Consider the following 19,561-nt stretch of genomic DNA (forward strand, 5'->3'; position numbering starts at 1 on the left):
TCAGGCTCCTCTAATGGGTCAGGCTCCTCTCCTTCATGTTTTGGTGGCCAGTTTCCATTTGGCTTTTGTGCTGTTCCCTCTCCGTGGAACTGTCTCCCCTTTCCACACTCCAGCTCCCAGTGCCTCCCTCATCCCCATTTCATCTCCAGACTCCACGCCACTGCTTCCTCTAGCGCTTGCTGTCCAATAGGATGATCATTTCCACGTGTGGCTCTTGAGCCCTTGAAATATGCTAGTTCATATTAAGATGTGTAAAATACATAAACACTGAAAAGCAAAAAAAAAAAAAAAAACTCATTCATAATTTTTACATTGATTTTATATTGCAATGAAAATATTTCGGATATACTGAGTTTAAAAGACAGTATAGATAATTATTAAAATTAAATCCACCTGTTTTTACTTTTTGGAATGGTTATTAGAAATTTGAATCCCATACGTGGCTCACACTGTTTTTCTGTTGGACAGCCCTCTAGGGGCCTTCGTGGGAACCAGGTGAAGTTAGGGGCCTCCCCTGGCCCATATTCCCCACTGCTGAGGTGTTGTGAGGGGAGGGACCGCCTGTCCAGCACATGGAGCCCAACACAGTAGGGCTGAGGAGTGTGTGTTGGAACAGACAGATGACCTCGGGAAGGGGCACAAGGAAAAGAAGGTCTTCATACACCACTTTCCCACCTTTTATTCTTTGACAAGTGGATGGGGATGGAGATGCAAAGAAAGGACAACAGCAAGTTTTAATAAATAAGAGAAACGGGGACAGGCAGTGGGCCTGCGCCTGCACGGCCCCACATAAATAACGAGGTGGCTGAGCCCGAATGGAGACAGACAGGGCTGGGCCAGCAGTCACCTGCGCTGTCTAGGGCTGGGGGCAGACATGCTGCACCACAGGGACACAGAAACCACTGATGCCAGAAGTGCTCTTCAGCCCAGCCAGTGGTCCTCTCCCCGAAGTTCCAGAGATCTGGGGGGTGGCAGGGTGGGCTGGGGCTCTGCACTTCAGCTTTGCCCAGGTCAAGTCATTTTTCAGTTTCATTAAAAACAGCGAAGTAGGGCAGGCACATGCAAGTAAGCCTCTTCTGTAGGCAGAGCCATGGATGGGCAGCCCCATGGGGGCCTTGAAGGCAGAGGCCCCGGAAGCAGCAAAAATGGGCCAGATAAAGCTACTAATGGGAGAGGTGGCAGAGTCAAGCACCCCCTCCACAGGACCCATCCCAGAACCTCCAATGAGCTGGAGAGGCACTGAGGCGTGATTCTCTCCCTATTTCACAGATAAACTGGGACCAGGGATGTGCCCAGGATTAGATCCCAGGAACTTGGCCTCCCAGCCCAGGGCTTTTATATTGCCCCTTCCTTTTACAGAACCTGCTAGAAAAGGAGGAAGAACACATCTGCCCTAGGGCCCTGTACAGGGGCAGGGTAGCTAGTCACCAAAGTGTGGGACTGGGGCACCAAGTACAGGCGCCACCTCTCTGCCAAGCCTAGACCTCTGGTGGTACAGAGAACTCTCGGCTCCTAGGATGTGGCCAGGGCAGGCACAGGGTTAGGGCATCCTACAGGGGAGGAACTGGGGCAGCAGGGACAGGGGCCAGGCTCTCAATCTGCTCCTGCACACAGTGCCCTCCAACTGCCTGCCTCCTCACTGGGGCGGACGGTCCCACCTCCAGGCCTTGGCCTTTGCTGTTTTGCCTGCTGGGCCATCGCTTCTTGGTCCTCACAGTCCCAGCTTAGCTCTTCCTCATCCAGGAAGCCTTCAGAACCTCCCAGGGCAGGTTTGAGTGTCCTCAGAGTAGGCAGCCCCTCAGATAACCAGGTTGCTCTCACTTAGCCGGACCACATAGCGGTTCTCCTGGGAGACAGGGATGAAAGGCCAAAGCTGATTCAAGGGGCTTCCGGGCTCCAGGTGAATGGCTCTTTCCCAGGGACCCTGTACTTGTGCCCCTGTTCTGGAGCCCAAGGTACTCACAAGCCTTCCCCAGCCCTCACCTCAGCTTTGTTCTCTGCTGGGGGCTTCAACCACTTCGTATGGCTCCCACCACTTCCCAGCAGTGCCTGCTGCTCCGGCAGGAGGCCAGGTTGTGGGGAGTCAGGGAGATCACCCCCCGAAGGCCCAGCCTCTGTGATGGTCTTCACCTCAGATGCTGCTGAACTTGTCCGCTGCTCAGGAATTCGAGCTACACGGAACCTGGGAGAAGAGGTGGTGTGACCACTCTGGATGCAGAGTTTGATTTCAGGGTCAGAGCCTCTGACATCTGTGCCTGAGCATCTTCTCAGGCCCTCCATAAATAAGGCATCCCTCCGCTGTTTGTACCTAGCCCAGCACCCCACCTCTAGGTGGCAGATAGGTGCCCTTGGCCTCAGAGGCCCCAGATGCCACAGGGGCCAACACATGCCCTGAGAACCCAAGGGCTCCATGTGAGATGTTGCACCTCTCTGCCACCCACCCTACTAGAGAGGCCCACAAAGGGTAGGGCCATCACTGAGCAGAGTACCCAGGGTTTAATCTAGGACCCTGCCTCCACTCAAGGCTGTCATATCTCTCCATCACCCTGGTGCAACTGTGCCAACCTTACCTGCCCACAGACAAGATGGTGATCTCGCCCTGACGTCCTGTCTTGGCCCCAGCCTTGGAAGCCCTGGCTGGGTTGGGCAGAAGGCTGGGAGCAGGAGTAGTAGCAGCTGCAGCCTCAGGGGACAGCAGTACCTCGGGCCACTTCTTCTGGCTACAACGGGAGCAGCAGGGGCCAGAGAGTGAAGCTAGGCCCTGCACAGTGTGGAGGTGGTGGCGATGAGGGCAGACATGTGGCATACTGGGGGAGGCCGGCGGCAGCCTACAGAAGGGAACGGGTAGAAGCAGTCATCAGGGCAGCCCAGGCTTAGGGCCAGAAGATCCAAGCAGGTAGAGAAGGGGTAGAGGCAGCATGTGAGGGAAGAGACCCAATCGGTAGCCCCCAGGAGGCAGGCTGATTATCTGAAGGCCCTGCCCCCCTCACCTGGGCACAGGCCTGTGGCTTGTCTGCACCAGCTGTTTGCTGTGGTATTCTTTCAGCAGCTCCTCCAGGGCCGCCGCATTCTCTGTGGGCAGCTGTGGTCAGAACCCAGCTCCAACCATAAGGGGAGCCCCCCAAGCCCCAGCAGAGCCCCCTACCTACCCACCACGCATACCCAAGCTGGGCTCTGCACCTTTTCCTCCACCCCTCATCAAGCAAGACCAGAGACACGGGGCAGCACCGCGTCTGTCTGAAGCACCCAGGCGGGGAGGGCAGAGCAGGGCAGTTCAGTGACCTTACACTGCCTCATAGGCTCCAGGAAGAGACACTCCTCTCCTGGGCACTGGAATGGGTCAGACTGTGTCCCTACCTTTCTTCTCTGTGATCAGACGCACCAGGACCCCAATGGTGTCCTCATTGGCATCCTCAGTCCTGTAGGCAGGGTTGATCCCTGGGAAAGAGAAGAAAAAGACCTTGATCCCAGGAAGCTAGACTCCCAAGCTACACCAGGATCAGCCAGCAGAGGGCACCCCAGGCCTTGAAGCCAGAGCCGAGCTTGGTTAAGGTGACAGTAGATGACAGACGTATCCCAGGGCTGTGCACCTGCAGGCTCTGGGCCTCGGCTATGGCTCAGAGTAGCCCACCATCGCCATTACTACTGAACACTCACTCCTTCTGTACCAGAAGCCCCGGGTACTCAGTGATTTCGGGGCCATCTGAGCTGCACATCCCTGCAGACTGTGCGGGTGAGGGGCTGTATCAGCCTCCTCTGGGTCGCACTGCCTCTCTGCAGTGGGATCCTTCTTACCCAGAACTCCCAACATCTACCACAAACTCTGCCCCTTCAGGCCCATTACTTCCTGCACACCTCCCTGTCCATGGCACTGTTTAACTGAGGTCCTTGGTTAGCTTTAGGCCCAGACCTCAAGGGTGAGGGAATGGGCCAACATGATCAATCCCAAACCCAGCAGCAAAGAAAGCTCCCAAGCAGCAGCCAGAGGTTAAAGGAAGTCACTAAGCTAGGAAAACAAGCGTAGTCCCAGGCAAAATGGCCCTCAGTCGCCACCTTCCTGCCTGCCTTCCCGCCCCCTCCAGACTTTAGTGTCAGGAGTTAGAAGGGGCTTTGGCCAGCCCCAGGCAGTCTGGGACACTGGCATGGGAGGTGCTATTTCACTCTTGACTTGGCCAGGTAGGGGAGAGGAAAGAGACACAGGCCTTGGGGTAGGGGTGGGAGAATGTGCCTCTTCCTCTTTCCAGAACTTGTAATTCAAACCACAGCCCGCAGCTGTAACCTGAGCTCCTTGTGGTGTCTGTCCAGGACAATTGCCCCCTTCCCACAGGACATTCCTCCAGCTACAGGCCAGAGATCAAAGGTCACTTTGAGTACTTAAAAGGTCATCCACCCAGGAACCACACACACAATTACAGCCTGTAGACCCACCCCCCAGGAATCCAGATCTCCACAGCTGGGCAAGGTTCAAACCTTGCCACCACTTGACCAGCTCTGCTGGTTCTGCCCGGCACCATTCCTGGACCCTCACCTTCCTCCTGGCAGCAGCACCTCTGTAGGCGTCTCCCCTGAGGCTGGCGCGTACCACCTCCAGGAGGCCCTCCCAGTTAGCCCTCCACAGGCCTCTCCTTGCCAGAGCCCCCCAAGGCCAAGGAGGTTCCCTCCGGTGGCCCCCAAGTTCCCTGTCTCCCACCTGGACCCCAAGCCCGGCCTCACCACTGCCTCCACCTCCAGGGCCGGGCCCGACCTCCTTGTGCGCCGTGCAGTGGTAGCCCTTCCGCTTGAGCAGGTTGCACACCAGGATGCCCAGGAGCCCCATGAGGCAGAAGATGGGGACGATGGCAATGACCGCATACTGAGCAGCCGTCTCCTCAGGGCCACCGGCCCGCGTGCCATTCCCCGGCTGCTGAGTCTCACCACCGCCACTGGACCCCGCTGCCACCTCCACGCCACGTCGGGCCCGCCGCCCCCACTCTGAGCACAAGATGGAGGCAGAGGAAAACAGAGAGGCAGAGAGGCCCAGGGCCCAAGTTAGTGTAGGTGGGGTGGAGGGAGGACTGATGGTCCAGGGCAGCCCACGCCCTGCCATACTGAGGAGGCAAAGGCCAGCTCAACCCTGCTTTTCTTCCGTTTTTGGCCAGCCAAACAGGGGTCCTGAAACAGGCTTCCTCGGGCCTCAGGGTGGGCAGCCCCCCGGCACCCCTATCACCCCTCATGCTGGGTAAGGAGTGAACAGATAGCAATGTGGCACATGCCTAGGCACGGGGACGCGGAATCCTGCCTCCCTAAGGCAGGCCCTGTGAATGAGTCACCTGAGAGGGTGACTGGCTCAGCGGTGTGAGGTGTGTCCATGTGTTTACGTGTGTGGACACACCAGTGCTCACATTCACTTGCAGGGTCTCATGGAGAGGACAGGCATGGGAGACTGGTCAGGATGAGAACCTCCTAAGCCCCTAATTGTGGCCTCCACCCACTGTATGGTTTCTGCCACTCAGAAGTAAAGGGAGGTGACTGGCCACATTCTGCTGGGCTCCCCCTGGCTGGCTGTCCTCCCAGAGGCTGAGAGGACCCCAGTTCCCCATATGGACAATCTGGGGCTCCTGGGCTCAAGCTCCTGCACCCATTCCTCATACACCTCCAATCTGCCACTCACCATTACAGCCAGGAGTGTTCAGAGATGCCCAGGAACATGGTTGACATGGAATGTGGGGAACCCCCCGAGGCCCAATCCACCTGCAGGGAGAGATATCACTGAGGTCCAGAAGTTTCCCCAAAAACTGTCCGTAGGCTGGATTCCTTCCTATCAGTCACCCTCAATGGTCTTGTTCCATCCCATTTCGCAGATGGGAAGACTAAGGTCTATGTAGGGTGGAAATAGGCTGGAACTCCAGGATCCATAGTCCTGGCCTCTTAGGCATGAGCTCCCACCATCCACCCCTTGCTCACCCAGGCTGGCAGCCTCCACATAGTGTATCCTGGGTTGCAGTGCCAGCCCGGACCTCCAGCCTCCTTCGAAGGCTGCAGCGGTCATGAGGCTGGCATGGGCTGGAGCCCCAGGAGATGGAGAAGGTGCCTGGGGGGCAGGACCTGCATAATGTGCCCTGACCCTGGTCCTGTAGGAAACAAAGGGTGAGAAGGAGGCCAGGAGTCAGGCCTGAGGTCCCTGGGGAAGCCAGGCCTGGGACCCCACCCCTTGCCCTAAGATGTCTTCCCAGGACAGGGCAGATGTGCAGCTCAATGCTCACCAGATCGGGCTCCTCCCCAGGTGGGCACTGCCAAGGGGTCGTTGGTGTTGCAGTGGCCAGAGGCCAGGGCAGCAGCTGGAAGAAAAGCAAACAGGAGCATATTGAGGGAGGGAAGGAGAGAGTTCTGGGCACGGGGTCTCTAGGGTCATCTGAGCCCATAGGAGTGGAGATCGCTGACCACATAGGGCCATCCCACCCAGGCTTCATAGACACTCTTCTAACCTTGATCCCTCACACTGCAAGGAAAACCTGCCCTGTCCCAGACCTGCTTCGTTACCAGTGCCTGAGTAGGGAGAAGAATCACATCTGCTTCGGGAAAGTTCTGGAAAGCCCCAGAGAGGGGATCAGGACCTCAAGCCCTTGGATCTCTGAATTACACCCCTTCCAGCTAACAAGACCAGTGAGGAGGAAATGCTTCCGAATTCCTCTCTGTTTCTGTCCCTCTTCCTGCTGCAACCCCTGGCCCCCAATCACAGCTGGACATGTCATTAGCCCGCCTCTGTTTATCATTCCTGGAGCCAAGTTTGCAGCTGGTGCTTACTATTCTGGGCCCTGGGCTGAGTCTCTGAGACCACATCCTCCTCTGTGACCTCCCCCTGTGGCAAGGCCACCCCATTCACCCAGGCACCCAAACAGAGGATGGCACATTCAAAGGAAGGGTGTCCCAGCGCCTCCCACGGGGAGCTCCCACTGCTTCCCACTTTCAGGTGTGAACCATCTGGCCTCAACTCCTGCTGTGGGGAGACCATGTCCTTCATTTTAGTCCAACGCTGATTTGGGGGTATGAGGCATAGAGCAGAGCCAGCTCCCTTGGAGGCAAAATGTCACAGAGGCTCTGGGGATCTCCTCAGGCTCCAGACCTGGCTCCAGCACCTGCCTGAGGCCAGGTATCACACTCAGGAATTCCAGGCTGAGAAAGAAAGACCAAACCAGACGCCAAGACCTGTCTGGGGCCAAGTCTGGCCAGATTCTCTCATTTCCAACACAGATCTCAACTCCAGCATCTGAGGTGCCCCAAATCCCAGGCGTCTTTGGCCCAATTTCCTCAGGTTCCCCACTACTGGCCATTATTCCCACACCGGCTGCTGACAGGCACCTGCCCTTAGCCACAAATGCAAGTCCTTCCTTCTCCTCCCCCTGCCCCCTGCAGCCTGGGTAGGCATGGTCTTCTGCCTTGGATGGGTAGGGGAAGCCATGGCCTTCCCTCCTGGGTCACCATTTCATGCCAGGGTGGGTCAGGATAGGCTACCTGGGGTTGGACAGCCCCAAATGCTTCCCAGGAAGAGCTGAATAATCAAGCCTCGTTGAATAATCAAGCTGAATAATCAAGCATGGGGTTCCTGAGCAGGCTCACTCCCTCCTCCCTGGAGCTCCTCCCCAGCCCGTCCCACTCACCACGAGGAGGCAGGACAGGGGCCAGCACAGTCCGCTCAGCTTCATCATCAGGCCCTGCGGTGATCTCTGGCCTAGGGTAGATGGAGGGAAGACTCAGGGGCCAGCCGGGATAGAAAGGCAGCTGCTGTCCCCCCAGGCACTTCAGAATGACAGGCCTTCACAAGGAGTTGGGAGGGTGCCCTAGATCCCTGCCCAGGTCCAGTCTGAGCAGAGGTGGGCTGCACCATGCAGGGCCAGCCTCACTGGAAGAATAGAGGGCCCTGCAGGCTGGGGAGGCTTCCCAGAGGAGGAAGGGCTTCCTTCCCCTTCCATAAACAGCCAGGTGCCCTGCGGCATCGCAGGGGAGCACAGGAGGAAGGAAGCCTGGGGAGGCCGCGCCAGGCAGAGAAGGCTGTAGCCCTCAGCCTAGGCCTCTGCTCTCCTCTGCAGTTTCCAGGCTCCTGCCAACCGCAGCCCACAGGCCCACGGCCTCCTGCCTCACGTTCCTCTGTCTCCACTCTCACTCCCCACCTTTCAAACACTTTTCTTTCTGGAAGCTTTTCTAGAAGTTTTCCCCAAAGCTGAGTCTGGCTCCTATAACTCCTGTGCCTCACTCCATCACAGGCCTGGAACCTTCCACATGGTCACTGTCCATGTGTCCCTAGGGAGGGCCAGGACATGTCTACTTACATCTCTGCCTGCCTGGCTGCCGCAGGGGACCTGAAGGGGTAGGTGGCCATGGCAGCAGAGTTCAGCCTCTCTTCCTCTCTCCCCCATGGGCCAGCCACTGCCCTCACCCGGGAAATAGGACCCTGTCCTCAAGGATCCCACTCCCTGGGGACCCCATACTGCAGAGATTGAGAGAGTGGTTCCCCTGCCAGTCAGTAGGAAGTGCCAAAAAACAAAATAAAGTAGCATGTGGTATTTCAGAGCAACATCAGTGGTGCTGCCCAGCCCCCTGGCCAGCCAAGACTGAGGCCCCAGGGCCAGACTGCGGCTGCCTCTGGAGAAGCCCCCAGCCAGTGGACAAGTTGGAACAACAGGATTCAGGATTCAAATTACACAACCGAAGGGCCTGTTGCTGAATGAGGAAGCTCCAGAGTGTACCCCAGAGGCCTGCTTTCAGGGTTGTAAAGGTGACAGAAACAGTGTTCATGGGACCTGGACACAGGCCATATGCAGCCTCTGAGGTCCAAGGATGGCTCATGGGACTTAGAGAGCCCAGCCACTGTCCTAGGGCACTGGCAGGCAGAGGAGCCCCAACCTATGTGATGCCAACCCTCCGGGAGACACACTGCCTGTGGCAAGTTCCAGGTCACACGGAAGACCCTCTCCCTGTAGGCAGCCCGGGCTTCCCGCCTGGAAAAGGAGCCCAGGAAACTGATCCACCCGCCTGACCTGGCCAGGCACAGACCTCACAGGGCCAGGGGTTTGTGTTACACCCAGGGGAGGGGGAGGGGAGTAGTCACATCATCCTTGGGACTCTCCAGGTCACTGGCAGCCAGCCACTCTTGGCCCCAGGCCAGGTAAGGGGAAAACCAGGGACAAGGAAGCCCAGGCCCACAGGGTAGGTGAAGGCCGAATCTGGCAGCCAACACTCAACAGAGGGCGCCCCCTGACTCATCTCCTGACCTGCCCACCTTAAATCTGGTCACACGTCTTCCTTTCAGGGTCTGCCTCACAGCGTCCCTTCCCCCTACCCTGCGCTGCCAAACTCCCCGCTCAAGCCCATCTCCTTCCAGGGATCAACCCACAGACCTAATCACAAGCCCAAGTCCTCAGGCTGTCCCCACAGCCCGCCCCTAGCCCCAGCACCTTCTTGTCCCCAGATGGGCCTATAAGGCTGGGGCAGGGGATGAAAAGAAAGAAGCAAAATAACTGCAAAATAACCGACCCTGGGTGGCACCCACTGGGTGACCTGAGCACGTGAGGAGCCAGTGTACAGATGTTCATCTGCAGAAAGGCGTGGAGCTGTGCAATGCGGAGACTTCCAGGAGAAAAGCAAGTGTCCAGAGGCCCAGCCTCCAAGCCAGAGAGGGCCCACTCAGGCACATGCACAGACATCCGCCGCCTGCTGCCCTCGTGCCTTCTAATTACACTCCCTCTAATTACCCCAACCCGGCACTTACTCTAGTCTGGCTGCCCCGGCCCCTACATTCAGCCCAGTCTGAGTCCCAGCCGGACCTGCCTGGTCAGGCAGAAAAGCCCTTATGCACACGTGTGCACACCTGCTGCTCAGGGGCCCCAACCTCCACCCCAGGTCTCCAGCACAGAGTCCTGGAACCATGACCAGAGAGCAAGTTCAGAGAGAAGCCCCACCGATGGGAGGCTGGGAGGCTGGGAGGCTGGGAGGGGGTCCGTGAAGGCCTCATCCCTACCACTCTGCTTTATCCAGAAGGCCATGAAGTTCCAGCATCTCCTGAGGGCTTCCTGAAGCACAGCTGTCAGAGATGGAGAGACTGAGGCCCAGAGAGGGCAGGGAAGGTCCCCGGAGCCCCCTCTCTAGCTCCATGTGCCTGAGAGAGAACCCCCCAGCCCAGTGTGGAGGAGGAGACCCAAGGGTTTTAGCAGAGAAGGAAGTTAGCTCAGAAGCCACTCTTCCCCCAAGTCTCCTAGCCTGGGGCCTGTCCCCACTGCCACCAACCCCTTATGGGACCTAAGCCCCTCACTTCTCAGGGCTCAGTCTCTTCATCTGCAAGATGGGCATGTTTATCTCCCATGGGAAAGCTGTCAGGAGACCTGTGAGGTAATCCGCCCTAAAGTGGGTCACGCGGTTTCCCTCCAGCAGCCCCTCCCCCACCCCTGTGCAGGTTTGTCGTTGGTCTCAGCTGCTTACTTGCCTGCACCCCGCCAAACAGCAGGAGGGCACGGATGTCTGCTTTATTCACCACAAACCCAGTACCCAGCCCGAGGCTAGAAGCAGGAGGCCTCTAACACACAGGCTTAGGTCAGAAAGGTTTCCTTCTCCTCGACCCTCCAGAAAAATGCCCCAACAATCAGAACCAGAAATTCCCTGGATAAAAGCCAGCCCGCATCGCCATGACAGGGCCCCACACTGCAGAGAGGTTGGAGGTAGCAGAGCCCCAGAGAGGAGCAGCCTGGAGGCCTCAGAGAAAGAGGAAGCTGTGGCAGCTTCCCCTTTCCCAGAACTGAAGCCAATGGGGTCACACCCCTCTGTTCCCCAGCTGGGCCCTCCCCTTTGGTACACTCCCCAGTCTCCCTGGGCCTCAGCCTGACCCTTTGGCCCCCTCACCCAGCAGCCTAGATGTTCCATCATGGAGCCTAGCCCTATGCGCCAGCTCCCGCCACCCTCAGAATGGCGTCCTGATGCACCCCTGCCAACCCTTACACATCCGCATGCTCCAGCCACTTCGACCTTCTTCCCAAGACACACAAGACACAGTTACCTGCCATTTCCTCTGCCCAGAAACCCCTCCCATCACTTGGCCAACACCTACTCTTCCTTCAGAGCTTAGCTCAAAGTCATTTCCTCCTGGAAGCCTCCCCCAACCACCACCTCCCCACCGGCATTAACCACCCTGTTTACCCAGCCCCGTCCCTGCCACCAGCCGTCTTCCATGCCCAGTGCCGCACTGGGTAAGTCTGCGCTGCACTCAGGATGGGAGGCAGAAAAGGGTACTCTCAGTAGAAGGCTCAAGGCCCCGCTGGGGTAGTGAGGGCCCTGAAGGCTGCAGAGCGGACAGGACAGCTGAGGCCGGACTAAGAGGAGCGGGTATGAACCTGCATCTGAAGCTCCAGGACCACCTGGGGCCACATGGTGGAGTATGTTGTCCTGCTCTGCTCTTCACTGGCTTTGTAGCTGTGGACGCCTGCAGAGGACTGTCAGGAGAGTGAAATGAGAGGATTCACACTAATTTCTCAGCTATGGGCTGGCACAGAGTACACCCTCCACAAGCACTCACTACTCACTGTGCCTCAGTTTCCCTCTGTGGAGGGGGAAGGGGCACGTGCTTGCCACGCCCATATGAGCACACTGAGATTCTCCTTTTACATTTATGTTCAATGCTTGGCACACAGCCAGGTACACAGGAGGTGCCTGAGCAGCTACGTGGAGCCTCTGGGGAGGGGAGGGTGTGGGAAAGGAGAGGAGGCTGGGAAGACAGATGGGCAGTGCCCAGGTCACACCAGCCTCAGCTGCAACTGAGAAGCCTGAACTTTTCCCAGGAGCTATGGGAACCTTGGAGGGTTAAGCAGGGGAGGGACAGGCACGGAACAATTTGGGTCTTGCCAGGTGCACTGGGCTACCTTCCAAGCAAGGGAGATGTGGGTACGAACAGGTGCCCATCAGGAGCAGGGTTGGAGGAAGACAGGCTCTGTTTCCCAGCCCATGCTCCGAGGCCTACGGACCTCCCTCCAGCCTCCAGAGGAGAGGGTTGCCAAGAGTTGCCTAGAAACACAGATGGACATGGGCCTCCCTCAGTGGTGGCTGTACCAGGCAGGAAGACAAAGGCTACCCATCAATAGAAAAATCCAGGTTAGCAAGGGACCCAGTGGTTCCCTGGCAACTGGGGCTGAAGTAGGGCAGTGCCCACATTGGGCGGTGCTGAGGGCAGTGAGGAACTGCCTGCTGCCCTCCTCCCCTACAGGAGAGGGGGACTGGCCCCAAGCTGGGGCTGGCCCTGGCTCTGGGTCACCTCTACTCCTCACAGCAGAAGTGAGCATTTCTGTTTTACAGCTGGAGGTCAGAGAGGTCACTTGGAGGTCACACAACCAGTGTGTGACTGAAGCAGGGATGGAGCCCTGGACTGCCTCATTTCTGCCTCCCCCACCCTGAGGTTTAGCCCAGAGCCTGGCAGGTGGATGTTCTGAGTCTTTGCCAATCTGATGGCAGAGTCTAGGGAAGCAGGAACACAGTAGGTGGCTCAACTGAAGGTCTAGTACAAAGAGCCAGGCAGGCCCCAGAGTAGTTACTATCCCCGTGTGGCAGTCTCAGGGGCCTCCGAGATTTGCCTACGCTCATATTCATTTGAGTATTGTCCCAATCTGCCAACTCTGAAAGAAAAGGGCACTGGAAACTGTAAGAAGCAGGAAGGCTGGGGAAGTCTGGGAATTCCCAGAGGGAGGAAAAGGTCCCGGAGTGTAGACCCAGTTCTTGAACTGGGGGCCCAGATGTGCAGAGGTCAGCACAGGACTCCTCCGTGAGAAGGGTGCCCCTCGACCCAGCCCTCTCCCAGCCTCAGGTAGCCAGGATCTCCAGGGCACCACCATTGAGTGAGTACCTCTCCAGCGCTGGACTCCTAATCCTGCACCCCTACACTGCCAGGCAGCAGCTGCAGCTACCTTACCAGGAGCTGGGCAGGGTTCTGCCCCTCAGACCTCCCATTGCCCCTGGGTCTGCACTTCAGCAGATCAGGTGGTGAGGTGGGCAGGTGGAGCTGAGGGGGCTAATTGGCTCCTTGAGGCTTAGGAAAGGGCTGAGGCAGCCAGATAGGGCCCACCCAGCTCCTCCCAGTCTGGGAAGGTACAGATGCAATCTCTTCCCTCCTTCCTGCCTGAGACTAGGACTAGGGGAAGGGGTGTCTGAGGCCAGACCGTCATCTCTGGGGCAGAGCTGGGGCTCCCCAAGAGCCCTCTCTCTAAGTGCCCACACATGCCTCATAGCCTCTCTAGGTTGGGTCCCAATGAACCCCTCAGAGACAGGGTTCCATGTAGAAACTGAGGCTCAGAGAGGCTAAGAAGTAGCCTTAATAACCTAGTCTCAAAAAAGACAGGGCTTGCCTACCCTGGAGTAGGGGTGGGCAGCAGGCAGCCTTTGCCAGTGTCTCCCAGACCTGGCATCCCCACTGCCCCCACATGGCCTATTTCTAGTTTGCCATCAACCTCTTGGTACCATGGGCCAGCCCTAGAATACCTCCCCTCTCACTCTAAAACAGGACAGCAAGGGACCCAGGAGGGGCTGGAGGACACTTCCTGCAGCCCCCACTCACATTACTGCTACCTCTTCCTCCAAGAAGTTGCCTTGACCTCCCACCCTGGTCATATGCTTGGTACTGAATCACTATGCCCAAGCTTCTCCACTGTGTTCAGCATGGGCCCTTCCCATTCCCAACCTAGCTGACTTGGGCAGAGGCTTTGGGAGAGGCTGAGGGGAGACCACACCCCTCCTGACCTGTTATCCGATTCCCCCAGGCTCAGAGGGGAGATAGAGATAGAGGCTCCCCCTAAGGGCCTACCCAACAGAGCCTACAGTGAGAATGTGCATGAGAATGGAGTTAGGAGGGCGTGAGGCTGGTCTCTGGAACATTCCAACTGGGCTCAAGCTGGTCTCTGGAACATTCCAACTGGGCTGAAACTCTGGCGGTCTTGATTAGTGGATCTGTGACCTTGGCAGGTCACTTACCTCTCTGAACTTTGGGGTCCTCCTCTGCAAACAGAGGTGCCAGTCCCTGCCTCATGGGATGCTGAGGGAATAAGTAGAGCCACTGTTTAGTGCTGTTTGGAAATTACCAGTTCTCTTGAAGGCCAGAGAAGGAACCCAGGCTCAGAAACAGCCAAGGTCATCCAAAAAAACTTGGGTGCAACAAGGGTGCATTGGGGAACCCAATATAAATCCCAGCAGCATGGGTGGTGGCACCGTGGTCTCACTGAGAGGACCCCGGGTGCCCATTTCCCAGCTATCCAGGCCTGTGCCCACCTGCTTTACCAGCTGACACCATTGTTAGGAAGGTGGAGGTGCAGTGAGTAGTCAGTATGCCCACCTACCTGCCCAAGTCTCAGTTTCTCCTCTGTAATTTCGGGCAATTGTGCCTATTCAGCTAGCCTCGCTGTGTGGCGGGAGACCCAGAATTCACAGGCAAATGGTGATTCTTATAATCAGGCCTAAGTCCAGGTGCCTTCTCCTGCAGGAAGCTCCTTGTTGGGAGGGCCTCTCGGCTGTCCGTTCTCAGTCTCCTATAACTCCTGCTAAAGTGGGGAGGCTCTCTGAGGAAGGTAAGCAGTGCACATGGGAGGCTGGGCACACTGCAGGTCCCCCTTGCTCTCACTGTTCCTTCTCACAGTATTTGCTTGGCCAAGCTTAGTCCCTCCTTCTAGAAACCCTTCTCCCTTCCCTCTCCACCATGCTCAGACCCTGCCTCTAACTGGCTGTAGAGGCCCCTCCATCCCCTCCGTCTATGCCAGCTAGCCAGGGACACTCACAGCCACACGGGCAGTTTATTTATAGAGCTCTCATCTTTCCCAGGGTGGCCCAGGAAAGAACTCTGGCCTTCAAGACTGACAGACCTGGCTTTGGATCCCAGAAACAATAGGGTCTTGCAAGGGTTTCTACTCCTCTGAGCCTCGGTTTCCATGCTTGTGCCTCGAGGATTGACACTCTCAGCATGAGGCAGAGATGGGACAGTCTGGGAGCCTTGATGGCAGGACTGGGCACAGAGCAGGGACACAGCACTGGTTCCTATCTCTCTGCTAGCCTAGTCCTACCCAGAAATACCAAGCCTCTGCCTATACACACAGGAGCACCATGCACTGTGGGTGCTAGATCTACCCAGAGACCACATCCCAGGACCCATCAATCTATAGTTGGGGAGTGGGGTGGATGGGTTCTCCTGGATGATCTTGGGCAAAATCTCTCCCTTTCTGCTCCATTCTCCTACCCACTTGGAGAAGGCTAGCTCCATAACAGGCCTCCCCTTGCTAGGTACTGAGAGCCCCACCAACATTTCCTACTCCTGCTTTGGGTAGGCCAGCCTGGTCCTTCTCTGGAAGCTCATGCTGGAATTATCGGACAAGCCCCAAACCCTTGCCCCTTGCCTGGAGACCAGGCCAGAAGTTAGGCAAGAGCTGGTGTGTTAGACTAACCCTAACCCTAACCCTAACCCTAACAGGGAGGATGAAAACTGTATGACTCAAGCTAGGACTGCTCCCCCCTGCTCTGAGTCTCAGCTCCTCCATAACAACTCAGGAAGGAGGCGCCCCCACAAGTGCCACTGTGGGAGATGCTGAGCCCAGGGCCCACACAACAGGACATCAACGGGGACAGTTTCCTCTACTGGCCTAGAATGAGGGCCTTGTCTGAAGAGGGCCATGGTTAGCACCAAACTTGTCCCAGACCCACAGAGTGGCCTTGAGTTTTGGGCCCTAACCCCTAGTATTACCTCAGGCCATGGTGAGCCTCAGAGACCACAGATACAAACACTGCCATGTATCCAGGCACCCAGGGGCTGGGATCTTAAGTGGCTGCCCTTCCTCAGGAGAGACCTCACCAGCATAGATATGGCAGTGGGAGGGGGCAGTCTGCTGGTGAGGCCAGCCACAGAGCTGGTGAGCAGTGCCTATAGGTGCCGCACACCTGGGCCTATTACCCAAAGGCAAGGGGAATGACTAGCAGGTGGATCCAATAATGAAGACAGACGGAGGCTGGGCTCAGAAGCTTCCTGGGTGAGGTGGGCTGAACCCTAAATGATTGGGAGAGTTCTAGAAAGAGACAATAAAAGCAAAAGCAGCACCTGACCTGAGGCATCTGGTAGGGAGGAATATGGGTGAAGATGTAAAGTTAAGAGAGCTTAGAAGGAAAGGCCTCAAGACCAGGATGAGGCATTTAGACTTTATTTTGCATGCAAAAGACAAGAGTTACTTTAGGGAGGTCACTCTGGCAGTATGGAAGGACTGGAAATGGAGGCAGACAAGCTGGGAACAAGAGTCTAGGCCCAGAGGGCAGGACCAGAGCCAGAGTGTAAGAGCAGCCTAGTTTTGTGAAGGTGTGTTTTAGGACTGCTTCACGTGCTGGCTGGTGTCCAGCTGGCCTGGGAACAAGTGGTAGAGCAGAACGTGAGTACCCTGCGAGTACCCTGTGTGGAACGGGAAAGCCAGAACAGCAAGGTTTAGGGGCCTTGGGTAAGTCCCTGAAGTTCTCAGAACCTCAGTCTCTCCCTTTGTAAAACAGGGCTGGGCCTGCTGGCTCTGACTCCTACCCTATGAGCAGAGGGGATGCTGCTGCTCCTCAGGGTCTCCCATGCTTGGCCAGACACAGCAGCTTCCTCAGAAACTAACACACTAGTCCCAGCCGGGGTTACAAGTGGAAACCCAACCTGGCCCCTCTGTCATCCCAAGTTCCCAGAAAGTCTGGCTTGGGCAGGGCAAGGATGGAGCTGGGGGGCCTCCACTGAGGCTGGGATGAAGAATGGTTCTCCTCTCTCTTCCCCTCCAGGCCCCTGAGCTATTTCCACCTCTTTGCTGGGGATGGAAATAACTCGGGCTCAGCCCCTGGAGACCAAGACAGCTATTTTCATCAGCCCCAAGAAACAGAGCTCCAGTCATTCCAGAGAAGACCAAAGGACACCCTGATGCCCAGACCTAGCTCTAGGCCAAGCAATGGCAGTGGTCAGAACTAGAAGGGGCATCTGGGAAGAATGGGGAGAAATGCCCACAGAGGGCAAGACACCAGCTCAAGGTCACTCAGTCTGTTCCCTCTCACAGCAGAAGGGAAGTGTAAGGAACATGCCTAGAGCAACAACAATGATGGGGATGGGGGCCTCTCAAGTATGGTGAAGGTCAATTACCCCTGCCACCCCTAAGCTGCACTGCTAACTCCAGATACTCTTCAAAACCAGGTGGACATTTCCAAACCCAGGTGCAGCTCTAGAAGTCAGAAGACAGGCCTTTCTAGTGACATCTGGCTGAGGGTGAGGGCTGAGGAAGGAAGAGGAAGAGGAAGGCCATGTAACCTACCTGACTCCGATGTTCCAGACATGTGTGTACACACACATTACACTCAGAACAAAAAGGAACACCCTGGAAGGCCATGCCTACCAATCCAGGTAAGGCATGAGCAGAAAGGTGGTGTGACCCTGTGAGGCCAATCACCTCACAAGGTCAGAGGTCCTGAATTCCACTCAACCACTGTCCTGATTCTGTGTGACTGTGGGCAAGCCACTTTGCTTCTTTGAGCCTCAGTTTCTTTCTCTGAAATAATCACCAGATCTCAGAACCGCTGTGAGGATTTAATGTGACAGTACACTATAAAGTTTAAAACAGAGCCTAGCACCATGCCCCTTCACATTTGCAACATTTCAACAAAATAAACATCTTTAGAGGATGGCAGCAGAAGACAGAACTTCCAGATCCTACCTATAACAGGTGCTGCATTCTAATCACCACTCACCTTGCCAGGGAGACAAATTTCCAACTACCCTGTATGAACCCCTCAGACCCTCTTGTGGGAGTAGGGGGCTCAGAGAGGACTTGCCCAGATAGTGAAGGGGCTCTATTCCAGCTCTCCAGAAAGAACTTAGTCTCCCCCCAGTCTAGAGACTAATTTGAAATCTGTGCCCCCTCTTCCTCCAACCAGGGAGTTGAAGAAAGGAGACCTGAGTAAAGAATGTCTATTGGGTCAGGATTTCAGGATCCATGTTGTCTATGGGTTCATATCGAGACAGTGGACCAGGCAGCCTTTCAGTGAGAGTCTGAAGTCTCCTTGACCAGTTTTGGACAGGCTGTGCTTCCAACCCTCTCACCAACACCTGGGTACAGCCCCTGGACCACTGTGTCCCCAGAAGAAGCCTGCCCTCAAGCCCCTGCCTGAAGGGAGGGAAGGGAGAACAGAGGCAGTTGACCCAAAAAAATAGAGGATCCCAAAGTGATGATTCACAGTCCATTTACAGCCTGACACCTCAGTGTGTAGACAGGGGAGACTGAGGCCCAGCAGGGACAGGTCTGAGAGCAAGACTGAAGCTGAGACCTTACAGAATACAGTTTTCCAAGGGCAGAGCTCTACGAGGCGTGGGATTTCAATGTGTGAGTGTGAGAGATACTGTATGTGTATGTGAAGTGGAAACTGAGCCTACCTCAGGCCCCCTCAAATGCTGCCCAAAGTGCCAACCCCAACCCTGGCCCCCCTCCTGCTGCCAGGGCATGTGGCTCAGACTCCTGAGAGGTGCCCCCCCCCCCCCCCCCCGCACCTCAAGGAAAGACCCAACTTCTTGGTCCCCCATTTGCTGAGAGGTGTCTGAGGTCCCTCCTCTTTCTGCCTCTTACTCATTGTCCTAAGGCAGGCACCAGGCACACACACACACACACACACACACACACACACGCATGGGCACACACGGGCACGCGCGCGCGCGCGCACACACACACACACACACACACACACACTACTTGACCCGGCGCAGATATGGCCCTAGTAATCCAGGGTTAGTTCTGTCACTTGGGGTTTCTCGCCACTCATTAACCAGTGTTCTTGGCCCTGCTCTGCTTACACTGTAGGCTACACACAGTGACCCCGGTGACCCAGGGTCTTTCCCAGCCCTTTCTCTGTCTCTGCCAGTCTCAGTTACACAGAGCCCCTCTGTGTCGCCCGCTGGGCTCGGCGTCACCGCCCAGTATGCCGGCCACACGTTCACCCGGGACAGGCCGCTTCATGGGCCGTGTCACCCACAGTCACGGGCTGACACCGTTCAGACCCCCCCACACACCCGCCCGCCGCAGTGGCACTGAGACGCCGCTGTCCTGTCCCGCACCCTGCCCTGGTCTGGGTCCAAGTTTCCCGGGCCCCGCTGGTCCCTCACACAGCAAGTTACGCTGCTTCCCTCCGGCGCACCTTCTGACAGACACTGCGCAGGGCCGGGCCCCGAATCGCAGCCAGAGGACACGCAGTCCGGGGCCGGGGCTCAGAGGCAGGAGCGATCTGTGTGCCGAAGGTGCCGGGACAGGACCCCGGGAGGCGGGCCGCTAGCTTGGATTGCTGCATCCGCCACGCCGGCGAACTTCCTCGGAGACGCAGGGAGGCAGGGGCGCAACCCGCTGGCCTGGACGCGGACCCTGGTTGCGGGCCCCGCACTCCCCCTTACCTGGCCGCGGCAGCTCCAGCTCGGCTCCGGGTCGGACTTGGTGCCCGGGCCCGGCTCGGGGAGCTCACGGGCGGCCGCGCAGCCTGCGCGCCTTTTGAATGAATTGGCGGCCGGGCCGGGAAGGTACTTAGCCCCGCC

General features: G+C 57.1%; 1 protein-coding gene across 3 annotated transcripts; it reads right to left on the reverse strand.

The window, feature by feature from the left end:
- Positions 1-235: 235 nt before the first annotated feature.
- Relt (RELT TNF receptor) lies at positions 236-19,521 on the reverse strand. 3 transcript variants are annotated; one of them, XR_013155317.1, is made up of 12 exons: positions 19,424-19,521; positions 7,638-7,708; positions 6,243-6,317; positions 5,944-6,110; positions 5,651-5,730; positions 4,714-4,971; positions 3,358-3,438; positions 2,991-3,072; positions 2,571-2,828; positions 1,984-2,182; positions 1,659-1,846; positions 236-267 (listed from the first exon to the last, which is right to left on the reverse strand). XR_013155317.1 is itself a non-coding variant. In XM_076843995.2 (11 exons), the coding sequence occupies exons 2-11, from the start codon at positions 7,683-7,685 to the stop codon at positions 1,799-1,801; spliced, it is 1,296 nt and encodes a 431-aa protein (XP_076700110.2). In that variant the 5' UTR covers positions 7,686-7,708; positions 19,424-19,521; the 3' UTR covers positions 302-1,798. The 3 variants fall into 3 exon arrangements, 2 of the variants coding, with proteins under 2 accessions (XP_076700110.2, XP_076700109.2); XM_076843995.2 differs by lacking the exon at positions 236-267 and having other exon boundaries at positions 302-1,846; XM_076843994.2 differs by lacking the exons at positions 236-267; positions 19,424-19,521 and adding an exon at positions 19,174-19,413 and having other exon boundaries at positions 302-1,846.
- Between the last annotated feature and the right edge of the window lie 40 nt (positions 19,522-19,561).

The sequence above is a fragment of the Callospermophilus lateralis genome, chromosome 2, assembly GCF_048772815.1.
Source record: "Callospermophilus lateralis isolate mCalLat2 chromosome 2, mCalLat2.hap1, whole genome shotgun sequence".
Taxonomy (NCBI): Eukaryota; Metazoa; Chordata; class Mammalia; order Rodentia; family Sciuridae; genus Callospermophilus; species Callospermophilus lateralis.